At 42.9% G+C, this 25,240-nt stretch overlaps 1 protein-coding gene across 3 annotated transcripts in view; it reads left to right on the forward strand.

The window, feature by feature from the left end:
- LOC146358378 (histamine N-methyltransferase-like) overlaps positions 1–13,333 on the forward strand; it is a 31,075-nt gene extending 17,742 nt beyond the window's left edge. For 2 of the 3 annotated variants that reach the window (XM_084809470.1, XM_084809488.1), the window contains one exon: positions 9,536–13,333. In XM_084809470.1, coding sequence (XP_084665596.1) covers positions 9,536–9,891 — 356 coding nt within the window. In that variant the 3' untranslated portion in view covers positions 9,892–13,333. Of the gene's footprint in view, positions 1–5,229; positions 6,347–9,535 lie in introns of those variants that run through there. The other variant, XM_084809479.1, reaches the window with a different exon arrangement.
- Positions 13,334–25,240: the final 11,907 nt, after the last annotated feature.

Consider the following 25,240-nt stretch of genomic DNA (forward strand, 5'->3'; position numbering starts at 1 on the left):
ATGCTGTATAAATTGTATTTTTATTCTTTCTTTGGATATTGAGCTCCTATGTAGGCTGTTTTACTGTAGATGGTCCATAAGCATATTGGTTACAGACTAAGAATTATAATTAGTGGATTCTTTTGCTTCTTTAGTGATATTGATTTATTATTATGTATCTTCTTTTTGTTGCCTTTATTTTGTTAACTTTATTTTGAAATAAAATAAAGTTAATGAGGAAAAAAGATGGTACCTTTGTGGATAGCCAAAATTCCCTTGAGCCAAACTTCAGTAAGATACGTGTAGATTTTATTAACCAAGACACCTTCTCTCTCTTTTTCCTACCTTCCATACATTTATACATCTCTCATATATGTGTTTATTACATTTATATTGCACCTTACTTCTAATTTGCCAAAAGTATCTGTGCTTCAGCAAAGTTGTTGCACCATGTGCTTTGAGATCATACTGTGAGATGAAATGATGAGTAAACTACAGTCAGAGACTAGACGCGGGATGTAACCTCTTCAGCTTCTGGAAGTAGGGAGATTTTATTTTTTATCCCCAAGATTCACAGAGCCTGTTCATTAAGACTGCAATTTACTGTGGAGTAGTAAACTCCATGGAATGCAGTGGGTCTTATGTCCAAGTAAGCATTCGTAGGACCATGCTGTTAAACTCCTTTCTGAAAGTTGGGCTCATCTCATTCCTAATAGGAGGAATAAATGGTTTTCCCCACTGCAAGCCAGGCTGAGGCCACAAAACAGTAATCCAGGGAAAATGCTGGAAGGAGAAGATCTTACAGAGCTGAGGATGTTTAGCCAAAGCAGGAAGTTTTTCTACATCAGCAATATGGATATTTCATTATTCATATTTAGGCTCTGTCAGTGGAAGCTGGTGGCTCCAAGTTTGGTGGGGCTCTATCCAAGTTTCAGTCAGAACCAAGCAGAACTCTAAAGAAGCTATCCAAGGTGCTGAACCCTATCCCCAAAATAGGTTCAGGACTTTGGATAATCCCTTTAAAGTTCTGGGTGGTTCTGACTGAAACCCAGAATGGATTCACAGTCTCACTGAAATCAGAGCCGCCAGCCTCCACTGGGCTCTGTTAAACTACACCTTACTCCCAGTATCTTGCTAATGTTTTTCTTGGAGCATTTTAAGACTGTTTATTCCTGCTGCTAAGTGCTTATAGAACATTCCTTAATTTTCAGAGTGATTTTCAGTCTGATAGCACAGTCCTATATATGTCTACTTGGAAGTAAAACCCATTGCATTCAATGGGGGCTTACACCCAGGCAAGTGGTTATAGGGTTGCACCCACATAAAAGCCCTTGAGAGATAAATGCGTACTTCCATTTTATGGAATGGAACTTGAACTTGAGTTGAAGGGCAAGCTGGACAGCAAGCAGCCAGTGTTCATTGTTGGCTGGGATTGGAATCTGGATCTCCAAGGTCCAAGTCTAATGTTGTTCACTAGAGTAACTAGACACTATTGTCTGTCTCAGCCTCAAAGTGCCTGTCAAGTCAAATCACTCATGAACGACTTGTCTAAACCCCTGACCCAGAAGTGCAAATTCCTTGGACATTTTAGCTACATTGCTGACAAAGTTTCCCCACAAGGCTATAACTCACCATCTGCTACAACGAAGTCTGAGGATGTTGCTTCTTGTTGTGAAACCAGGGCTGAGTTCACAGCAAACTTGCCACTGCTATGAATAGTTTTGCCCTCGTATATACTGAGAGTCAGGCTGCACTGAAATAGCAGAGCTCATTTGCTGCTCCCTAGTTCTGGGGCTGTAACAGAGTGATAGGGATCACAGAGAGGTATATGGAGCATTATAGAAACATTGGAAGAATTCACAAAGTTATCAAATGGCTTTATGAGGTTCATAACATGCAACAGCACAATGTCACAACAAATGCTACAAGCAGAATAGGCTCGTCGTCTAAAATCTAAACTCATACAGGGAACCCAATTGCCTTGAATGAATCCATTAATCTGCTATAGGTTTCTCAAGATTGGTGCACGTTGCAACACCTGACTGCATGTGGCATTAAGTAAATAGCTACAACTGATCTCTGTTGTGCTATTTGGCTGGCTCATTTCCCCATGTTTACTGCCCATTTTGTTTAATATTGCAATACTGTGTAAAAATCCCATCTTGAATTGGTTATATTTGACACCTGAATGAGAAAGTTGTGATCGAGCCAATTGAAAAATAGAATAGCAGAGGAAGTGATATTTATGCATTCATTTGGATACAGTACCAAGGGAGCAGAGCAAATTGAACATATTATATATGGCAGGATTAGTGCTTAGTGCAAAGCCTATGGGTACAACCAGCCAAAGTCAGGCATTTTCAGGTTTCATTGTTTTTGTATCTGTTCTCCTCATATGCTTGCTGTGGGTAGAACAGCCACTGTTAGTGAAGAACCAGAAGCAGGGACACAGGGACAAGAGCAAAAATGGAGGGGAGGGATAGGTTTATCAGCTATAGGCTGGAACGGTACTACCATAAAAACAGAGTAATTACCATTGCAGCACCACAGTACGCAACTTAGACTGTGTATGTACAATGATAGAACCCTTGACTATGCATTAATATAGTCTATAGTCTAATATAGTTTCAGATATATATTGTCTATGTTATCTGTTTATATGATTTTATGTAAATGCTTTTCTTTTTGTACTCTGTATAATGTGTTTTCATGGTTTTTAATTTTTGTGAAATGCCCAGAGAGCTTCAGCTATGGGACAGTATAGAAATATAGTATGAGTGAGTGAGTGAGTGAGTGAGTGAGTATGTGATTTCTCTTGATTTTCAAGAGTCCTTTTTTGTATGTTTAATAATATGTTTAACAGGAAACAACACAATTCTTGACAAATAATACTGCCATGGTCAAATATTGTCCTTAGAGCTGCTTCCTACATTATGATCTTCAGTCATAAAACTGTTCCTGTGTCTAAAATAGTAGCTTGGGCAGCATTTATATAAATGGCTACTTCAGGATCTGACATAGAAATATTTAATTAGTGACAAACTTTTGTATGAATCACAGGGAAATGTGTGAATTAGAGGCAGTCTAGAGAAAAAAGGTCATCACATTGAGCATGGCAGAACTGTTCCTCAACTGTATCTCTTCCAGTTGTCATCTTTGAATGCTGTCTCCCTCAGATCCTTACACATAAGAGAAGATCAAGCTAGAAATCATGCTCCCAACAGCAAAATATGAAGATAAATACTTGCTTAATACTATATTTCAGAGTAATAAGTTATACAGTACATACCCAGGTATAAAAAGTAAAGTGAGAAACAGCTCTAAGACAAATCTGATATTTCTAATCGACATTCTTCTGGAGTGGATTTAAACTCCTAAAGCGAAATGGGTCAATTCATGACACAGAGAAATCACTGATGGGTGAACTTCCCCTGACCTGATTTGGAATGGTTCCAATTAAAATGTTATTAAACAGATTTAAACTATTTCCCTATAATTTGTCTTCCTCATTCCAAATCTGGCTCTGTCATGCTCCTGACACTTCCCATCTCTCCTTTCTCCAATTTACCTTACAGAGGCTAGGGGGCGGGGGTGCAACTGGAAGGGCTTGTGGAAACCATGTCTCTGTTTGAATGTAATGGTGGTTTGTGGGTTAATTAACCCATGAATTGTGGGGATGCATGCTGTGCATGAGCTGCTTCTGGTTTCCAGCAACAACCTATGAATGTGGCATTTTTAGGATGTTTCTGTGATGTCTGGACACAGGCATTTGAGGTTGTTCATGGGTTAAACAACCACAAGTTAACCCAAGAACAATCCAGGGATTAATTTGGGTTTATTTAACTCAGAAAAAACTCCAAGTGCCAAGGTATGGACATCATGGAAACAACCTATGAATGCCACATTTGTATGTTGTTGCTAGTAACTGGAAGTGGCTCACACGTGGTGCATATCCCTGCAATTTGTGGTTAAATTGATTAACCCATGAATTCTCGGCAAATGCCACCATTATGTCCAGACAGGGTCTATTTGTTCAGTTGAGGCTTGGATGCTGACATGAACATACTTATGGTCGTGTCCATTAGTGCCTGGGACCATCCAAGCTTCTACTGTCTGTGAGCCCTACATGCCATGCCACTTCTCCCTTGCCTGAGTTAGTTTGGGAAAGGGGTGAAGGAGGCAGCAGGGAAATTTATCTGATTGAAGACTAGTAATAATAAAGGAGACGATGAACATGAGCAGTAAGGCAAGAATGGTGTGGGGAAGAGAGAAGGCTATCAGGGAAAGCACTAGGTTAAGTGGATGAGACAGATAGAATAAAACTACTAGACCAAGAGAAATAGGAAAGAATCAGAAGCCATTTTTGAAATAATACTCCTCCTTAAGTAAGAAATAAAAGCAATATGCAGAATCCACCAAAAAGTCTCACGAGAATGCCCTGTTGCTCTTGTGCAACTCCATTCTTTTCAGCGGAGCATGCCCAGGTAGGCATTCCCAGTGAATCATGCTCAATGTAATTTCTCCTGTAGAAATAATAGGAGAGCTTAATGAGAACTTGGGAGTAGAGGATAAAAAGTGCAAAACAGATCAGGAACCTGGACACTGTCTGAAGGTTTCAGATCCTCCCCCATTCTGCTTGTCAACGAGACTGGGGCAGCTAGGAAGAGTTATGTAGCGTTTGGTTTGGTTTTTAAGATAATAGCCTCCCCACACATTGAGTTCACAACAAAGTCTTGGAAAAACAAAAGTAGCACCATACGTTGCATCTACAGGGAGTGATTATAATAATGTGCCAGTCAGGTAAGATATAATTGCTCCGTTCAGAAATGGCATTGAGTCACAGAACACTGACACCAGCACATTTCCTGCAATTAGTGCTCTGCATTCATTTTCCGCCAGGTGGAGAGAGGGGGAGAAAACATACACAAATTTGTTGTGCGGCATGGATTCTAGACTGCTGGAGTGTTTATGTTTCAGAAAGAAACTGTTTAAAGATATACTGCTTTCCAAAAAGACAGGCGACTGGCTTTATTAGCAATGGGGATTTGCAGTCATACCTCTCAGCAAGCCCTCATTAGTCTTGAATTTATTGCTTTCCTACCCATTGGGGCTGGTAGCTTTGGCCTTTTATAAATGATTCACATCAGAAATGCTGAATCATGTCACCAAGGGTACCAAATAAATGGATTATCCTGGTTCCACTTCCCACTGCTTCTGCTAATATTTCTCTCTTTCTCTTTCTCTCTGCAGGATCTTATCTGTGTACCTTATGCTAGTCTTAAGTAGTTTTTTAAAACGATAGCTCCCTTGTCACTGTGGGATGCAATCTGACTGGTCTAAGGTTGCCAAATGCTCCTTATATTTTGAGACATCCCATATGCTGGAACTTCACAGATACACAGAACATAATGGATGTCCCTTATCTGAGAACTCTGCCATTCCATACAACTTCTCGGAATAGACACCAAAGATCTGTGATGTCTTGGGTTGCTTGCTTCTCTGTGGCCTGCTTTAAATCAGTGTAATTGTTTGTTGGAAGCCTGACATTTTCTTGCAGCTCAGTCTCAATGATAGGGAATGGGCACTTTTAAAGTTTCTGTGCACTCAAGCAAGTCGCCTCTGAACTAAATCCTATAGAAATAAATAGGATTTTATTTAGTTATGACTGAGGCTCTAATCCTCTGCTTACTTGCTCAAAAGGGACTTACCTCTAAGTAAATGTACATAGGATCTGGCTGAATTTCCCATTCCCTTGCTTTAATGGCCTTAAGCTATGAGTAATTTGGGGACTGACAACAAAATGTTTGTTGGTTTTTATAACACTTCTGTCCTGCTCTTTAACCCCCTGAATAAGCACTTCCAAACAATAAAAATTGTGCATTGAATCCTTAAAAAAATAATTAAAATTAATAAAAGAGCATAATAGATGTTAAAATCAAGTACTGTGTCAGGCTTTAGTTTGTAATTTAGTTGTAGATTACAATTTATAATTGTAATTTATAATTACAACTATACATTAGCCAGGGTATAGTGGCATATGCAGCTGATCTTTGTTGTTGGAACTGGTGGGTGAGTCCTACATGTATATCAGCCTCTTCATCCTTGCCTCTAATGTCTTATAAGTTCTTGATTTGTTCCTCTTCCTTAGCATTATGGGAATTATTTTTCACAGAGCTGTGCTATTTATGTTTTAATGATTTGGGAATCTACTTACCAGTTGCCTGTACAAACAACTACATCTTCATTCATGTCAAGAAATTGGGGAAATTGATCTTGTAATATATTACCATGATTAGTTGGTCTTTTTCTGAGAATTTAACAGTTAATCTTCATTTAAATAAAATGGAGATTCCATGGTTGGTATTTTATAAAGTTAAAGTGCAATCTTTAATCTCTGCCAAAGGCCTACTCAGAGGTGATTAGGATCGGGCAGACGAGAAGTGCTGCCAGTGGGGCAGCCCATCCACCCCAGTGGCCCCCAATACACCCACAGGAAAGTCCTGTGGGGATAGAGGAAACACCAGCACCCATTCCCTCAAGTAGTTGCAGGATCAGACCTGATAACTATACCAACCTGGAGCTGGCATAATTAATTCTCCCATCAGCTTCAATGCAGAGGGAGGATTCAAAATACCACAGATCCACTAGACATGTTTTCATGGACCCCCTCCCCTTAGTTTGGGCAGACAGTCTAGAATCTCAGAAGACAGGAGTTCTAAGATATGTAGTGCTGCATGTTTACTCTGAAGTAAACCCCATTGTAGTTATTGGGGGGTTACTACCAGGTAAGTGTGCATACGATTGCAATGAATGGCATGAATGAGAATGACTGGCATTTGTAAGAGGTCCCATCCCCAAACACATGATCATCCTCAGGGAAGAGGCAAATCTAAGGGCTTGTTTATTTAATCACTTATCCTGAAATAACATCTCCTTACTTCAGCTTCTGATTTGATTGCAGATTCAAAAGAGGAATCAAAAGATGGAAGAGAGTCAAACTAAAGTCAATAATCTCTGGCAAAAATCAAAGGCTCTTGAGTAGAAAGGCAAAATGGATGCTTTTTGCAAAACTTTCTCCACCCCCATAGCCTGAATGAAAAGTGCTCAATCCATGGATTGGGAGGGAGTCCAACAAGGAGATACCTTGTTGGATGCCCCATGCTATGGCTGTGTTAAAAGATAGAAATCGCCCCCTGTCATGTAAGTGCTTCAAAAGTGGCTCTGGTTAGTCCACTACTGAAGCAGTGCACCCTCCCTCACTCTAGTTTGGGTGATTTGGAGAATTATCAGCCGCTCTCTGATTTGCCATGCCAGTCATGAGCCACTTTTGAAGGTGATCATGGAAGGGATCAGCATAGGTCTCAATGGAGCTCCTTCCCTGGTTGGCAATGGACTATGCACATTCCCCAACAATTACTTCATTTAGGGAGGAACTCGTGGTCTGAACATCTGGAAAGAAGAAGGTAGCTGGATACATAGAAATATGGGACTTGCACACTGGCTTCCTGTCGCTTGCAAATAATGGCTCTGATGCTGCATTGCCCCCAGGCAGTGTGACTGAGGACTGGCCAGGGGAACAGAGGAAAGGAAGAGGGCTATATTATGCATCTTGCCCCATAAGCATAGATATGATCCTGTGGGTATGGGTAATGTTCTTGAAAAGGTAATCTCCCATTGGTTTGCACCTTGTGAAATGCTGAGGAAACATGACTCAGGGTTTGGGGCAGCTGCTGTTAAAGTGATATATCTAAAATGTTACCCAAAGGCTTTTCACTACTGCAGCCCTTCTGGTCTCCAGTCTTATGCAGCACTGCTGTCAAACTCCTTCACTCTTCTCATCACTCTGACCATGTTTTGCCCCACCTTCAGTTCCTGTCCTGGCTTCCTGTCCTGGGTCCATGTGACAAGCATCCTTACTTCCTTTCAATTTCTCCTCAAAATTAACCTTTCCCAGGAAGGCTTTGAAACCACCACATAGCCCCAATACTATATTGCAGGGGGGCAGAACCTCAGGCCCAGGAACCAAATCCAGCCCCAGATCAGATAAATCTGGCACTATGGATCAGATTAAACTTGGTATGGGGGTGTCTCCACCAGCGATTTACTTCAAGCTGGCTGCATGTTGAGTGCGTTAGGGATACATGATATCGTGGCCATCCAGTAGCCATCCTGGAGCTTATTAGCGAAAAAACAGATTCCTGAGACTGCTTAAAGTCCGATTCTTTTCCTTAAGTTGGGTTCTCCCTGGTATAGTTGCTGTGTGCCCCAACTCCCGCATTTACCTCAGATATGCTAGCCCTGCCCAGGGGTGTGCCTTTCACCATGACCCCGGTCAAGGGGTGTTTCCTGTGTGTTTCCCATCCCATTGGTGTCTCCTCAGAAATAACTCCCATTGTGCTCAATGATGCTTGTCCCCTGAATGCCCACATCAGAATTTACAGAGATCCCTCTCAACTGAAATGGTACATTTTAAAGCACAAATGCCCTAAATGCTGTAAAGCTCAATCCAGGGGCTCTAATTCTCCATTCTTTGGTTTATTGCCTTAGGAAGTAACTACTTCACACCTTCGTTATAGAGATCCTGCACAGCATCGGGTTAGCAACAGGGCTGGTTTCCCTTCCCATCCCTGTGTCCCCGCTCCCTGATCTTTCCCACCACAAGCATATGTGTGTCTAGTTGGAGTAACTCCCATTGTGCTCAAGGAGGCTTGCTCCTGAAATGCAGGTGCATCTGGACTTTAAGAGGAAAGGAGAAAGGGGGGAGAGCAGTGGGGAGCATCTCTTATTGGTTGAGCAGCCCCTGCCAGTCAGATGATGTTCACTCCAACCCCCACCCAGAAATACATTCTGTGAAGTGATTTTTCCTGGTGAGGAGGACCTGCTCTTGGAGCCCTGCATGGATGAAATCGCAACAAACCTGATTCCTTTAAAAAAAAATCTGGTACTCCTCCATTCACTTCTCCTTCCATTGTCATGGAGACACCTCCTATGTTGCACTCAATGTATACCCATTTATTTGGGTTGTACACTAGTTAAAATATTTTTGTCTTTGCTTTTCATAGGGTTATTATTCTAGGGTCCCAATCCAGACCTCCAGAATTTCCCAGATGGGCACAGCCCCTTCCCCTGGCCACACCCCTTTTTACCCTACCGCCAGTTGTTTGGTAGTCTCCTGGCTTTCTTTCCCCATTCTAAAAGGTGGAATTCTCCTACGGCTTAATTACTCACAGTAAGAACGTTAAAACACGCTGGTATTTTTGGTACTTTGGCCCCACGCCTTTTGCCTTCAGCTTTCACCTGAAAGCTTCTCCGAAATGGAATCCAGCCCTCAGGAGGAATTGTAACTCAGGGGAAGTACATGTAATGAAATAACTTTTCCTGTGTTTACCCTGCCTCTATTTCCCTCACCTCACCTCCCTTTGTTGTTCCCTTGTGTCTGCTTTTATAGCACAAGACCATTGGGGTTCAGGATCTGTGAAACCTGTTCACTGTAAAGAACCGTGTACTTTGATCTTGATCTTTTATTAAAAAATTTGTAATATGATTTATTTGGCAGGAACCAGTGGCTGGGCCAGGCTTTGGAAGAAATTCGGTCCTCGTTTACCTCTGAACGATCTTTGCTTGTATGTTTCATCTGCTGATATTGAAGAGATACTTGATGAGGCTGGACTGAAGTATCAGTCCTATGATCTTCCATCTGATATGGACATAACTGATTGTTTTACCGAGGGAAACAAAAATGGGGAATTGCTGCTTGATTTTTTGACCGAAACATGTAATTTTAGTAAAACTGCTCCTCTTGACCTAAAAAATGAAATTCTTGAAGACCTTAAAAGGATTGAATACAGTGAAAACAGAAGTGGCAAGTATTTGTTTAATAATAACCTGAGTGCAATCGTGATTGAATCCTAAATATATCAGATTTTTCAGAGATAGAATCACTTAACAAATTGATTTTCATAACTTGTTAAATATTTCATTAATTATTAATTGAGACTTGGAACAAATATGCACGTGATATAACCATTTGTGGCTGCTGTTCTAACTGCTTAGCAACATTGTTACGCATTCACAATACTATATATTAATACGTCAATAGATTAAAACATAACTTGTGGAGTTGCACATCATTATCCTTGTGTGGTTCTATAGCTGGATTTTGTATGCTGCAATCATTAATCAAAACTTGAAAAATCACCGGTCTATATGCCTCTGACTGATGTAAAAGGTGTTGTAATGACTTTGAAAAGATGAATCCTTTACAGCTGCCTAATCAGTCCTTATAGCACATATTTCACACGTCTAAAGTCAGTTCTGCTCCTACCTTTTAAAATATTTTAATCTTTAAGAGTCTGTAGAAAGGAACATGTGACCATAGCCTGGAAAGTATACTAGAAGAACCTTCCTTAGCAGGTTCTTCTAGGCAGGTTTAGAGAAGGGCAGCACTGAACAAATGGCTGGCCAGTCATGCCTATTGAATCATTCTGGTGGAAGTGGAGAAATACAAGCAATAGGGGACCTCCAGTCAGGGCCCTTGTACACAGTTCAAATAGTAAAACTAGAAACAGCCTATGTGTGGTGAGTCAGAGGGCCTGCAAATGTATTTCAACTATACATATGATGTGGGACATGCATGTGCATATATCTAATGTTCCATCACTCTAGGGATGGGCGGATTCTCTACCTGTTCTTCTGCTTGGGAAACTGCCCATGGGGGGAGGTGATCCGTCCCTCCCCCCCGAATCCTCCTTGGCCGGCTCTGCTCCATGGCAATTCTGCAGAGCCGCCAGCTAGCTCCGAAGTGCCAGCGATATTACCGCTATGCCATATTGCTGGCTGAGGGGGATTGACTGTGGACGCAAATAGCGTCCAGTACGCCATTTGCAGCCATAAAGGTCTTAGTTTAAGGTAAATGCAGCTGTAAATGGCTGCATTTAGCTTAAACTAAGACCTTTGCGGCCGCAAATGGCATAGTGGACACCATTTGCGTCCCTGCTTTTTTTTCACGCAATAGGCTACGCAAATATTTGCATAGCCTATCGCATGAAAGAGCAGGCCACAAATGGCATAGTGGAGCTTCTCTGGAGTCTCACAGGAATTTCAGTGCATACACAGAGGTCTTACAAGTTTCCATTAGCATTGAATCATGGAATACAATGCTAATGGTGGATGACTGTCCCAGCTTCATCTCTATCCTTTAGGAACATGAGCATTGACATAGTACAAGGGAAGTAGAGTATGAGAGCAAGAAAGCTATGGGAAACCTGGGGAGCTCAGGCAGATGTGAGGGGGGAACCATAGCTCAGGGTTGGAGCTCATGCTTTGCATGCAAAAGGTCATTGGTTCAATCCCCGGTATCTCCAGAAAAAAAGGATCAGATAGCAGATGATAGAAAAGTCCTTTGTCTGAGATCTAGTACAGCCACTGTGAGTCAGAATAGACAGTACTGAGCTTGCTGGACAAATAGTCTGACCTGATATAAAGCAGTTTCTGGTGTTCCTTGACCTTTTATTTACAGAGTTATGGAAAGCATTTGCGTGCATGAAACATTTTGGCTTCCTATTTTTTTAAAACCACTCTTCCTCTAGGGAGCACAAAGTTCATTCTCTTTCTGTCTCCTCCCCTCACCCTTCCATTTTATCCTCACAACTACCCCATGAGGTAAATGAGGCTGAGAGATAGTGAGTGGCCCAAGGTTACCAAGTGAGCTTCATGGCTGACTAGGGATTTGCATCAGAATCTCCCCACTTCTTATCTTGCCAATTACAGGCAAATCTGGAGAACACCCCCAAAGTCACTTTTTGAGGGAGGGGGGAATTATTTGCACATGTTCATCTGTGCAGTCACCTGAAAATTGCAGATTAGGATGATGCATAGGCAGTTATGCAACACTCCTTTTGCTTCTGCATACATTGAGCTTCATGATGAACCCAATTTGGGTCTTTATAATCATGTTATTTAAATCAAGTGGAGCAGGAGAGCAGGGCCATGTACCCACTGTTGTGTCTCAGGGATGTGCGAATCAGCAAAACCTGAACTTGCCAAAGTGCTCTGAATTCCACATGGAAGCTTGTTCTGACTAGGGGCCATAGCAGATTGCACATTTTGTCGTGTCCCCCCCTCTTGCATGAAAATCTGTGTATATTTTGTGCATATTTTTCTAAGTGTACCCATCAATTTTTACATCAATTGTACATCAGTCAATTGCATCTTTGAAATGTATGCATTCTTCTCCCATTGATTAAATCATATTGTGTGCATTTTTCAAGAGTATGCATTTTTTCATGCGCATTTTTCAAATGTATACATGCTGTCAAATACATTTTTTTTGGCCAACAAATCACATTGCAAGCTCAGAAATGTATGGACTTCGATGGCAGATTGCATCTGAGTCTGTGATCAGTCTGGAAGGTGCAAACTGGGTAAATCCAGATCAAAACTGAATTGAAATGAATTTCTCATACATCCCTAGTTGTACCTCCCCCCCCACTGGCATCTCTTATCCACTCACTGGGGGACAATCTGGAAAGCAAAGCCTGTTCCACACGTATAACTTCCTCCCATGATGCCAAAGGTTCTATAGAGGGTTCTATATCATGGCAATGCAAGCCAGCACATAGAACAGGCTCCAGTCCTCAGACCTTCCCTCAATGAATGGACAGCAGGAATGCAATGATTGGGTGGTGGCAGTGGGCATAATTGTTATCACTGTAATCATGTGAGAATAAATGCCTGAATAGGGCTATATAATATTGTTCCTTACCTGCTGGCATGTGCTCTATAGAAAACATGGTATCTTCCACGCTACATGTACTAGTCCTGTGCACCAACATCATACAGAAGATCAATGTAGCAGTTTCAAAGGGTGGGATTTATAAATTACCTGTGGGCATTACATTTTGGAAGTCTTCTCACAGGATTGGATCAGTCCTGGATGGCATGCCAAATTCTTTAGTCAATTGAACTGTTTCACAACTTTTAAATTGATTAGTTCATGAAGAAAAATGTTCTAGCACAGTTATACTAGAAGAGGTTCCCCCGTCCCTACACACACACACACACACACACACACACGAGCAGAACGTTGTAATTATCTGCCAATTTGCATGCCTTGCCCTTCAGTGGTAGGTGACATTTCCTAACTAGGTGACATTTTTCTATCTTAGAAATTAAGTCAGGGGACGAGAGGAGCAAGGTATTGTTCTGTAACGTAATAAATATCCACTCAGCAGTGATCGCAGTAGTGATGCTGGGGGAATGGTGTGATTAATCCTTTCCTTGTGGGACATTTTATGGATTAAATCTTCCTCAAAAACTGCTTTCTACCCATAAGAGTCCCTTATTTTCCTCCTGTGAATGGAAAAGCAAAAAAAGAAGAAAGAAAGAAAGAAAGAAAGAAAGTAAAGGAGAGAAGGAAGGAAGAAAAGAAAAGAGCACACTGTTCTGAAGAAATGCCCTGTTACTGTTATGTAATGTTTACTCCATGTGAGGCAATAATGTATCTGAGTAGGCCTGAGGCCTCATTTTGTTACTGTCAAATAGGGGTGTATGAACCCCACTCACTGGTCCGTTTCGGGGCATCTGGGGGGGGGGGAGGCAATCCATCCCTCCCCCCAGAACCCTCCCCAGCTGGTTCTGCGCCGCAGCGAGTCCACGGAGCCGCTGGCTGGGCCCATCAGCAGCTGGACTTCCGTCCGCTGCCCTGGTCTGCAGATGCAAATGGTCTGCATTTGCATCCCTGCTCTTTTCATGATAGGCTATGTAAATATTTACGTAGCCTAACACAGCAAAAGCAGGGACGCAAATGGCATCCACTACGCCGGACGCCATTTGTGTCCGTAGACTGGGGCAGCGGACGGCAGCGGATGGACCCAGCCCTGGCCAGCAGGTAGAGTCCATCTGGGAAGAATTTCGTGGGGTGGGAAGCCGTGGCGAAATTCTCCGCCATCCCTACTGTCAAAGGCCTGTCAGTAGTTGTGCAGTGATGTTCTGAAGGGGGAGACAGAGACAATCACTTTGAATATTGTTAGATGGGGCCTGGATCAGGCCAATTCAATTCTGATTGGCTAGATGGAAAAGAGCAGCTGGGAAAAGTCAGTTCAGGAAATGATAGTTGACAGCTGGGGATTCAGTTAGTTAATGTGTGATAGTCAGGGAGGGAGAAGGTCTGCTGGTTGGTGGGTGGTGTTTCAGAAGGACTAGGAGAAAGCTGAAGAGAAAGTGAATAGCTAAGGCCTGGATATTAAACTATTCCTTCTCTGCGGGATAACCATATGTGGCTGGTGAAGATCAGGAGCAGGGAGCAGGTGGCTTTGTTGTGCCAGGAAGCTGCCCTAAGATCTTGCCAGGACGTTACACAAGCAGACAATAAAACCCAGAAAAACTGTCCAAACAGCCAGGAATACAACAGGAGGAGCTTTGGTGTCAGAACGGAAGAAAATTGTACCCACAAGCCAGACCTGGTTGTAAGTGTATTTGGCTGGAGTGGAGGTTTAGGGAACTTGGTTTGAGGTAAAAGAAGTCATTAGAGGCTTGTAAGAGCAAGAGTCTCTCTTGAGACCTTAAGCATTGTCTTTTGAAAACTCCAAAGTAAATATCAGTATTCCCTTATGTGTAAAATATCCCTTTAATACATTACCTTGTTAAATAGTTCATCTTGTCTCTAGTGTTGGTGCCCATCTCACGCCTAAGTAGGGAGCAATCTTATTGAGATAGGCGGCCGCCTCCAAACTCAGAGGCAACTGCCTATCCAAAGCACGGCAGGAGAAGCATGGAGGGGATCGTTCCCTCCGCGCTCCTCCTGCCCTGCTTTTTCAGCTAGACAGCCGATTGCAGCTGTGTAGCTGCACGAGCAAGGAGTGGGAGGGAGGCTGCTGTACGACACATAGGATGTGTCGTACAGGCAGCTACGCTCTCCCCACCCCAGAACGCCCCCAGCCACATCCCTTTCCAGCCTCTCCGTGCTCCTCTTGCAGGGGGAGGAGGGAGGTCGCTTCCTGGAAAACACCATATCCTACGGCTGTCTAGCTGCTGTCTAGCGGCCATAGGATTGCTCCTTATACCACCTACTAGGACGTTTTAAAGTCTTCTGAGATAATTGGTGGCAGCGGAAAAGTTTCAGCTTGTGGAACTCTGAATGATAGTGGCAGAGAGTTCCTTAGGCCCTGAAATATAAATATTTGCTTTAAAAAAGAAAGGAAGGAAGGAAGGAAGGAAGGAAGGAAGGAAGGAAGGAAGGAAGGAAGGAACCCTATAGGTGGGACTGCCCATTGAAGGAGCAATTTCCCTATAGGTGGTGGCAGTGCTGGGGCTAGGAAATTCCCCTTAACTGTGGAAGGGTTAACCATCCCTCCCCTAGTGCTGTTGCTGTGCTTAATTATGCAGTCCCTCCCTCCTCTCTCACATGCACAAAAATCCACCAGAAGAATAATCACTGACCTCCCAATATTATATTATGCATAGTTTGAGTCTGACTATTGGGTAGTATTAACTACAGTGTATTAGATGTTCAAAGGAGGTAACCCTGGATAATATAAAATTAGACTACATGACAGAGTTGCTATCACAAGCTACTCTCATATATAGCTCCTTCCCCTGACAATATGTAAATAATAACATTAAACTAAATTGCAGGGCTTTAACTCCTGTTTCTACTTTCTGTAGCAAGGGGAGGGGGAGAATAAATGCTGCTGCCTGATGTGTGATTAGATAGATAGATAGATAGATAGATAGATAGATAGACAGACAGACACATACATACATACATACATACATACATATTTTTCATGCATGTTTGCTATGGGAAATTGCCATTTTGTGCCACAGGAGATGAAAACAATGGTGTCAGAGGTATCCAGGAATGTCTATCTTTACACAATGGAATTGTAATGCTAATTTTTAAGTCTATAGATAACAGTTCAAGTTGATCTCCACAACGAACATAGCAGCCACTTTGGGGGCATCGGTATGAGGAAGAAATGTGGGAAGAAATTTGGAGCATATACTCATGTTATGGATCTGAAAGGGAGGATACGTTTCCCTACTGGTAAACCCCTTTTTTCATGAGGGTCCCCCCCCCAATTACATTAGACTACTACCATAGGCTGATCCTTGCCTGAACACATTAGGCTGAGTGGTCCTTGGCAATAGGGCAGAGATTCGAAGCCCTGTTGACAAAGACCCATCCATTCAGCACAGCTCTAGGAAAAAACAAAAAGATTATTTGGATTTACTTGTCAAAAGCTCAGAAGACATAGAACGAACTTAGCAAAACCTTGAGAAATATTCTAAGGACCCAAGGGGTAGCTTAGCAAGTGTGCAATCCTGCATGTGGGGATGGTTTCAGTCCAGCCAAATGTGCAGATAACTGAGCTATTCCCTATAAAGACATACAAGCTAGGTAAGTTCATGTTCATCCCTCTACTAAACAGTGGTGTTTCAGACCTCTGAAGTATGATTCCAGATGACTGAAATAACAATTCAGACCTAGGCCAGGCATCTGGGTAAACACTCCACATTATTTCCAAACTGGATTGAGAATTATTCAGCCAGCTATGGTTCCAAGAAATTTGTGGAGCACCACACAAATAAAGTATCCTTTATCATGAGCTGCAAACCATTTTTTGTCAGAACCTCTAGGTCAGTCTTCCCGAACCTGGCACCCTCCAGAGGTGCTGGACTGCAGATCCATAATTCCCAGCCAGCATTGTCCAACACCTCTGGAGGGCAACAGGTTGGAGAATACTGCTATAAGTTAACTGGATAAAAGAAAGAGCATCTTCAGGCAAATGGTCAAGTTCATTCTTGTTTTACCAGGCATTCTGATAGTCTTAACTTTGCCACATGCTGCTACAAATGGCTGTTAGTGTTGCTCTGGTTTTTATTTCTTAGCTCTTTTATATGTTATTGTGATGCAATTGTGATTTTATTGTGTATCACTGTGTTTATTTTTAATCTATGTCATTAGCTACCTTTGGGTTCATGCAGCTAAAAGGCAGGTCATGAATCTAAATAAAAAATAAATAACATGTGCAGCTACTTCCACCACAGAATAACCACAGCCTGTCCCCATTTACCTGGGATGGAGGCCATGGATTCAAAGTTAGGTCATGCGTGTTCTAGATAGGCTTAAGTCCCAGCATCTCTGATTTTATTTTATCAGAGGGGAGTGGGGGGTGGTAACTACACTAGGGATGGGAGAACCTCCAGCTTGTGCGGGTTCCCAATCCAGCCCAACAGCTTCTCTGATCAGACCTTTCCCCTGCTGAGCAGTGACAAAGGGAACTTTTGTCACTGTGCAGGAGGGAAAAACTCGTATCTCTGATCAGTACCTTACAGGAGATAAGAGCTTTTCCCAGCAGGGCAGAGGGGGTGGGGCCTGAGGAGGAAGCTGCTGAGTGATTCTGTCCTGTTTACTTCTGAGGCTTGTCCTGCTTCCTTCTGAGTAGACATGCAAAAGCCTGTCCTGCTTACTTATGAGTAGATGTGCTGCTCATGCTACCTTCTGAGTATTAGGCATGGAGAGGATTGGTATTTGGGATGCTATTTGGAATTCCTACTTATTTATGAGTAGAATGCAGAGGCTTATCCTGCTAATTTAGGAATAGGCTTAAAATTGCTAATAATCACATTTTGACCTTACCCACTCTCCCTTTGGCCTTGCTAATGGATGGAATGTGCCCCCAGAGACCTTTCCTAGATTATGATCTGGCGCTTGGGCTAAAAAAAGGTTGCCCAGCCCTGAACTAGAGGAACTCTTTGGGTTAAGGTTGATCATGTGGCCACTTTCCATAATACGTCCACTTAAGCCTGTGCTCAAGTGGGGCTTGTAAAGGCAGGAAAAGGCAGATGCCTCTTGTTTCACTCTCTCACAGCCTCACATTGTGCATGATCAAGATTTGCATGTTTTATTTTGCTGATGACCTAAAATCCTTCTAAAGGGGATTTTAAGACAGGATGACAGCTTCTCTATAGTCACCTGATTGACTAATGTAGGATAGTTAAAGCTATGGCTCATCTACTCCATTCCTCAAAATGAAACATACGTTGCTCAGATCAGCGTGTAGCAAAAGGATGTGATTTAAGAAGATCCCTTGGCAATGACATTCACAGTTTTTGCACAGGCAAAATGGCATTAGCGCTTCATGTCAGCTTCCCAAATGTCAGAATGAGTGGATTAATGTATGAGCTAATGTATATGTGTTTCTGAACAATCTGTGATTTAAAAGGTATGCTCTGCATTTTTGCGTAAAATGTGTTGCATTTTGTATTGCAGTATCCTTAATGAACACGATCCACAAGTTTGTGCTAAAATAAAAATTACCTGTGTTTTTAGTAGGCTTTACTGTTCTTTCTGCAGTATTACACTACAATGGACATGACCAACTCTAACCTTTCAGCACATATCAATCAGTAAGAATTTTTAAAAAGATAACTGAACATTTTGAACTACTGTAAGGCCTGTTCAGAGGTATGGAATGGAATCACACTGCTTGTTTGATTCATCCCTAAAATCTTTGCCAATGGTATTAAGAGCAGTAGTTGACACATTCATTTTACTGTATGATTTTTGTAGTTACTGGCCCAGCTGCACAGGTTAACTGAGAGCATCAGAGTTTTTGAAAGAACTTCCATAGAACTACAGAGTTGGAAGGGGGCTTCAAGGTCATCTAGTCTAACTCCCTGCTTAATGCAGGATGCAGTTACAGCACCCCTGAGAGACAGTTGTCTAGCCGCTGATTAAATGTCCCCAGCAGAGGAGAGCCCACCATCTCAGGGGTCAGATAGTTGCATTTAGGGACTTGCTCCTAATATTTACCATCCTGCTTCCCTCTATTTCCCACCCATTGGTTCTAGTCCTGACCATTGGAGCAATAGAGAACAAGTCTGTTCAATCCTGCATGTTACAGCCCCTCAGATATTTGAAAACTGCTATCATGTCTCCCCCTAATCTTCTCTTCTCCAGGCTGAACATACTCAGTTCTTTCAACTGCTCCTGATGGGACATGGTTTCCAGACTCCTCCTCATCTTGGTCACCCTTTTCTGAATATGCTCCATAGTTTATCAATGTTCTTTTTAAAATGTGGCACCCACAATACTGTGAGTATACTTACTCACAGTAATACTGGACACAATACTTCATGTGCGGCCTGTAAAACACAGAGTAAAGCAGAGCGATAGACCCAAGCAGGTGTTCAGTCTTCTCACATGAGGCCAAACCCCACCCCTGATATCTCTTTCTCTCAGCTCCTGACCTTCCTGTGTTGAGGAGAAAGGTCTGAAAGGAGCGTCTACCTTTAGTTTGAAGACGAGTAGAAGCCTTCTCACCCTTCTCATTCAGGGGACCAGCCACAGACATTAGAAATATTAAAAATTTATTGTAAAATAAAATCAGGCACTAATCAGGCATCACTAGAAGGCAAAACTATAGCATTAGACCCTTTCAAATTAATCAAGAGAGGCCAAACCCCTGACATCAGTATACTTCTCAGCCTTTAGTTATTTAAACTACCATGATCTCTGACAACCCCCAGTATATATACAAGAGACGGTAGAAATTGCTGCACCTGAAATCCATGAGCTGCACTAGCTCCCGTGTGCTCATGCAAAATGGACAGCACATATGAGCTATGGAAGGCATTCATTCTACCCATAATTAACAAGCCCCAGAGTCCTCAGTTATGTCTAGGAGCGGTTTTTCAGCAGTTTTTTTCCTTATTAGGTAGGAAAAACTGCCGGAGGGCCGAATTCAATTTTGGAGAAGCTCTCAGGGATGACGTTCCAGTGGTGGGAGGAGCCAAATGCAAAGGAAGTAGGGGTAAAAATGAAAGGGGTGAGGCAAAGATACCAGCATTTTATGCCTTAAATCTCTTACTGTCAGTAACTAAGGCTAGATCTACACTAGCCTTAGTGCTTTTTATTGTTATTGAAATGCAGTGATAACTGTTGGGGCACATTACACATTCCATATACCACTTTTCAAGTGTTATTTCCCCCTTTTTATTCCATATTACCCCAAATGCCACAACAGATGTTATTGTGTGCACTATGAGGTATAAATGTGCAAGGGGGATTTAGCATCACCATATGGAATTGTATTGATATGACACGAGGTGTAGATCTGGCCTAAGTCTTAGGAGAGACATTTCAACCTTTTAGAATGGGGAAAAAATTGCACAGAAGCCGAGAAACCACTAAACAATCCATGGTTGGGGAAAAGGAATGGGCTTTTTGAGGAACCTCAGAGGGCCAAATTTGGTGCCCTGTGCCTGAGGTTCCCCACCCCTGTCATACTAGCTCTGTTTGATTGAGAATCAATAAGTTGGTCGTCATAAACTTTGGTGTGTAATATCAATTCTTCTGCTTTATAATTACTACCACCAAATTGAACAAATTAACTGTAATCTCAGATGCAATCAACATAATTTTTTTACAGCAGCAGAAGCAGTTCTATGCTGGTAGGTTGGGATGAGATTTTTTTCCTTTTCTTTTTTAAAGAAAAACTATTAAGCTGTAGGACAGAGCCTTCATTTTTAATAAAAGTACAAATGTTCAAATGAAAAGGATTAATATCTAATTTTACATCTTCATTTATATGATGTGCTAAAATTATCTTAAATATTTGTTATGGATGAAACAGCTTTCCACCAATTTAGGCTTCGGCTTTTCTCCCCAGCCTGGAGAATGTTAACATAAATTGTAGCATAAATCTTTGCCTTGTAGAGTAGCAGAAGGCGCATATAAAAACCCATATCTTTACTGCACATATTTCCCATTAACCATAATCTATTAGTAATTGAAGTTCATTACCAATTCTTGTAGGCTTTATTGCTATCATGCTGCATGACATACTGAACCTGGCTTGCATAACAAGAAGTCCTTGCTGGGAAATATCCTATTAACAATGACAGTGCATTTGTCATTGTGATAATAAACCCAAGAGCTGCCTGTAGATTATAAATTATTGTGGTGCCATTTGCAACGCTGTAGTTTAAAGTTTTGTCAGCCCTTCCATTTTAAGCCACTGTTTTGCAATGAGTTATAACTCAACCATAAAAATCTGCAGCCTGCTAAAATTTGGCTTACAAGGTCTTGACCCATGAGGGTTTAAAAAAAAAATCAATGAAAGGCTAGGTTCACTCCCAGTTAACTTATACAAATAGAAGTCTAGTAACTGAATGGAAAGCTGTTTCCTGCGTATTTCTGTAAAACTCCTAATTCATTCTGTTTCAAAATAAAAAAATTAATGACTAACTAGGCACTGCTGCTGTAGTGTAGTGGCTAACAGCCAATGCAGATGTAATACTCTTGATCTTTTAACAATAATTAAGAGATTGGTAGTCTGCCATGGAACTGTGCATTCCCTTTTCCTAGGCCCCTCCTGCCGGTGTGAATTTCCCCTAGTGCTTTCTTGATGGCATTTCCTATTTTTAAGAGTTATGTTAGGCAGGCTGTCAGGATCCCTATTCTGCTGGGAAACAAGTTATGCGCTCCCCACGTCCCTTGTGCCCCAGCAGAATTGCTGGGATTTGGGGAGTGGCGGCAGCAGTGGCAACAGCATCAACACCAGGGACTGGGTGGGAGCCACACAAACGGTGATGCCTGCATGTTGCCCACCCCTGTCTTACGGAATGGGGTTTCATGTTAACAACTAGGTAATGGCTGGGTTCACAAAACATGCTAACCCACACTCAGTGGTTGGATGTGTGTTGCTGTTGAACCATGGGTTGTTGTACTTTGGGTAGGGATGTACGAAATTCTTATCGGGCTCCGCACCAGGCAATCCGTGGTGGGGGGGAGGCGCTCCATCCCTCCCCGCGGAATCATCTCTGGCCGGCTCCGCTCCACGGCAACTCCGCAGAGCCACCAGCCGGGGCCGCCCACAGCCGGACATCCAGCTGATGGGCTGCACAGGGACACAAATGGCGGCCGCCGTAGCCGCCGCCATTTGCATCCGTGTCTTTAGCCGTGATAGAATATGTAAATATATACGTAGCCTAGCATGGCTAAAGACATGGATGCAAATGGCAGCGGCTATGGCGGCCGCCATTTGCGTTCCTTCCTATTGCCATGATAGGCTACGTATATATTTATGTAGCCTATCACGGCAAAAGACAGGGGCGCAAATGGCGGCCGCTACGCCATTTGCGTCCCTGTCTTTTGCTGTGATAGGCTACGTAAATATATACGTAGCCCATCACGGCTAAAGACACTGACGCAAATGGTGGCGGCTACGCCATTTGCATCCCTGCCCTGAGCCATGATAGGCTACGTAGATACTTACGTAGCCTATCATGGCTTGCCAGGGACGCAAATGGCAGCCGGCGTAGTGGCCGCCATTTGCGGCCGCAGCCCGGCAGCAGCTGGAGCTGCCAGAGCTGTCACCACTGCCGGAGCCGCTGCCGCCACTGCTGGAGCCACAGCCAGGTAGGCTCTGTTTCACGGGGTGGTGGGGCGGGTTGTTCCGTTCCACCACGGATTCCGGGGAGCCAAATTCACTGGAATTCGGCCTCCCTGGGATCTGTGGTGGAATTCTCTAACATCCCTAACTGTGGATTATCGTGTTGTCTGAATGCAGTGTGTTTTCCTGCAGGGTGGCTTGTTAACTATGCATGTAGCTTATTTTTCTTGAACAAGCCACTTTGAGAACCCATGATTGGCTGTTGGCTTGTTCAGGGTGGTTAACCAGCCAGAGTGCATCATTAACAAGCCACCCTGTAGAAAACGCACTGCGTTCAGACAGCACGATAACTCACGTTTCAACAATAACCCATACGCAACCACTGAGTGTGGGTTAGCATGTTGTGTGAACCCAGCCAATGCATCTAAGGCAGTTTGAACACTTGAAGGCTCTGTACAGATGTCAAATATTACTATATCATTATAACTGTTATTTAAATGCTATCTAGTTTGGCACAGAAAATTCTGAATCCATGATGTTAATATTCATGAGACATCTAACAATAATCAGTTGGAAAAACAGGCAATAAGTAAAATGTTTATGTATTTGTTTTATTTTTTCTCAGTTAATCAAATATAGCAGATACTTTTATTTGTCAAGGAATATTTGGTATTTTGTTTCTTTTCTGAACATAAATGCAATTGACAATTTTGATTTTTTAATATGTGTTGACATAGATTATTTTGCATATTTGTAGGAAACCGTTAAAAACCAAAATAAATATTTTTCTCTCAGTCACTCATTTTCAGTCATGAGAAAAGTTTCCAGTATATATATAAAAAAGAAATGGTAGGAAATTTCCTCACCAGCTGTAACTAAACTATTTCTTGAGCGTATGCCTATAAAGTGCACTCACTCTTAAAATACAGCAGATGTTTTCATTGGTTGCATAATATATTTTCGCAGCACATAATATAAGAATCTTGAATATATGTAGCATTTCTCATCTCCAATTGTCCCCAATTGTCTCACAGTCTTTAAATGTGAAAACTACTTTACCTTCCACTGAGGTGCTACAGTCTCTGGGGTGACATTCAACAGCTGTTTAATGGCCCCAGCACCATTATGCAACAATTTATGGCAGGAAGTGGAACTGAAAACTGTATCCAAACCTGAGAAAATTTAGAAAAAGAGTCTGTAATTAGTTAGAGAGTTTAGCCTGGCTGCTTTACACATACAAACTCTTGTGCCTAAAGTGGTCAGTGCTATCAAGCATAGTACCCCCCAAAGCGATTTTTATAGAGCTCTTTGGCCAAAATCTCTGTGTGCAGGTGAGTTGAAAATCAAAATGGCACAGACCTGCTGCCTTTTAATAGATCTGCTAGATGGAGAATTTCAGTGGCTGTGGATTTTTCTATTACTGCAGCTCTAGGAGAGGTTCAGTCAGCATTGATATATCCATATAAGCAGGGCCAGCCCTTAGGCAGAGTGAGGCAGCTACCTCAGGACCAAACTACATGCTATGCTAATTGCATAGCGTGTAGCTCAGGCTTATCTTTTTATTTACTTTAGCTGAAATGTGAGTGGCCCCAACTGGGATTGGGACCACCATGCTCTGGAAGAGGAGGAGTAACCCCCCATTCCCCCCCCCACTTAGGGATGGCAGAGAATTCTGCCACGGATCTCGGTGAGGCCGAATGCCAGTGCATTCACCCCCCCGAAATCAGTGGCGGAATGGCCTGCCCCCCCACCCCCCCGCGGATCTCCCCCAGGACGAGACTTACCTGGGGCGGATCTTCCAGGCGGCGGCAGCTCCGGCTGTGGCTTCGGCGGTGGCGGCTGGTCTTCAGACTGGCTGCCGCCGCCACCATTTGCAGGTTTTTTTTAAATTTATTTTACAGAGATGTGATAGGCTATGTACGTTTTTACGTAGCCTAAAACATCTGGGTAAAAAAAAAAAAAAGGCGTACGCAAATGGTGGCGGCTACGGCCGCCGCCATTTGCGTTCCTTATTTTGGGCCGTCTTAGTCTACGTAAATAATTACGTAGACTAAGACGGCAAAAATAAGGGGAACGCAAATAGTGCCCAGTACGCTATTTGCGTTCCCCTTATTTCGCCGTCTTAGTCTACGTAAATATTTACATAAATTAAGATGGCAAAAATAAGGAACGCAAATGGCGGCGGCCATAGCCGTCACCATTTGCATATGCGGGTTGTTGTTGTTTTTTTACCAGAGCTCTCCACAGCCGGAAATCTAGCTGCGGATGGCTCTGGCCTGGCCGGGCCTGGCCAGCTGCTCCGCGGAGCTGCCGCGGAACACAGCCGGTCGCGGAGGATTCCGGGGGGGAGGAACAGAGCGCCTCCCCCCCGTCGAGGATTCCAGGGGGAGGGATGGAACGCCTCCCCCCCATCAACATAATCCGCGAAAGGTAAGTGACTTTCGTACATCCCTACCTCTGATGCTAATGGAAACTTTTCTTTTGTGTCCCCCCACCCCCGGTCGGGGGGATTTCAGGAAAAAATAGTGGGAATGTAGTGCTCCTAATCTGAACTGGGGTCACACATGCTTACGCTAGAATACATAAAAAGACAACCCTGAGCTACACGCTACACAACTGGCATAACATATAGTTTGGCTCTCAGGCAGCTTATGATGCATGTCATGAAAGGGTAGAAAATTCTTGATTTATTACTGTTGCATTTTTACTGCCAGGGAGGGAGTGGGAGAAGCGCTTGTGTGATTTACTGCCTCAGGTTCCTAAATAGTGCCTTGGGTACTATGCACCTTGACTTGGAGTGGGGTGAGGGCACTATCTGCTGCTCTGCCTCAGACAGGAAAATGTCTTGGGCCAGCCTTGCA

This window comes from Heloderma suspectum, chromosome 1 (assembly GCF_057233095.1).
Source record: "Heloderma suspectum isolate Gila_16-S chromosome 1, 16-S_ref, whole genome shotgun sequence".
NCBI lineage: Eukaryota > Metazoa > Chordata > Lepidosauria > Squamata > Helodermatidae > Heloderma > Heloderma suspectum.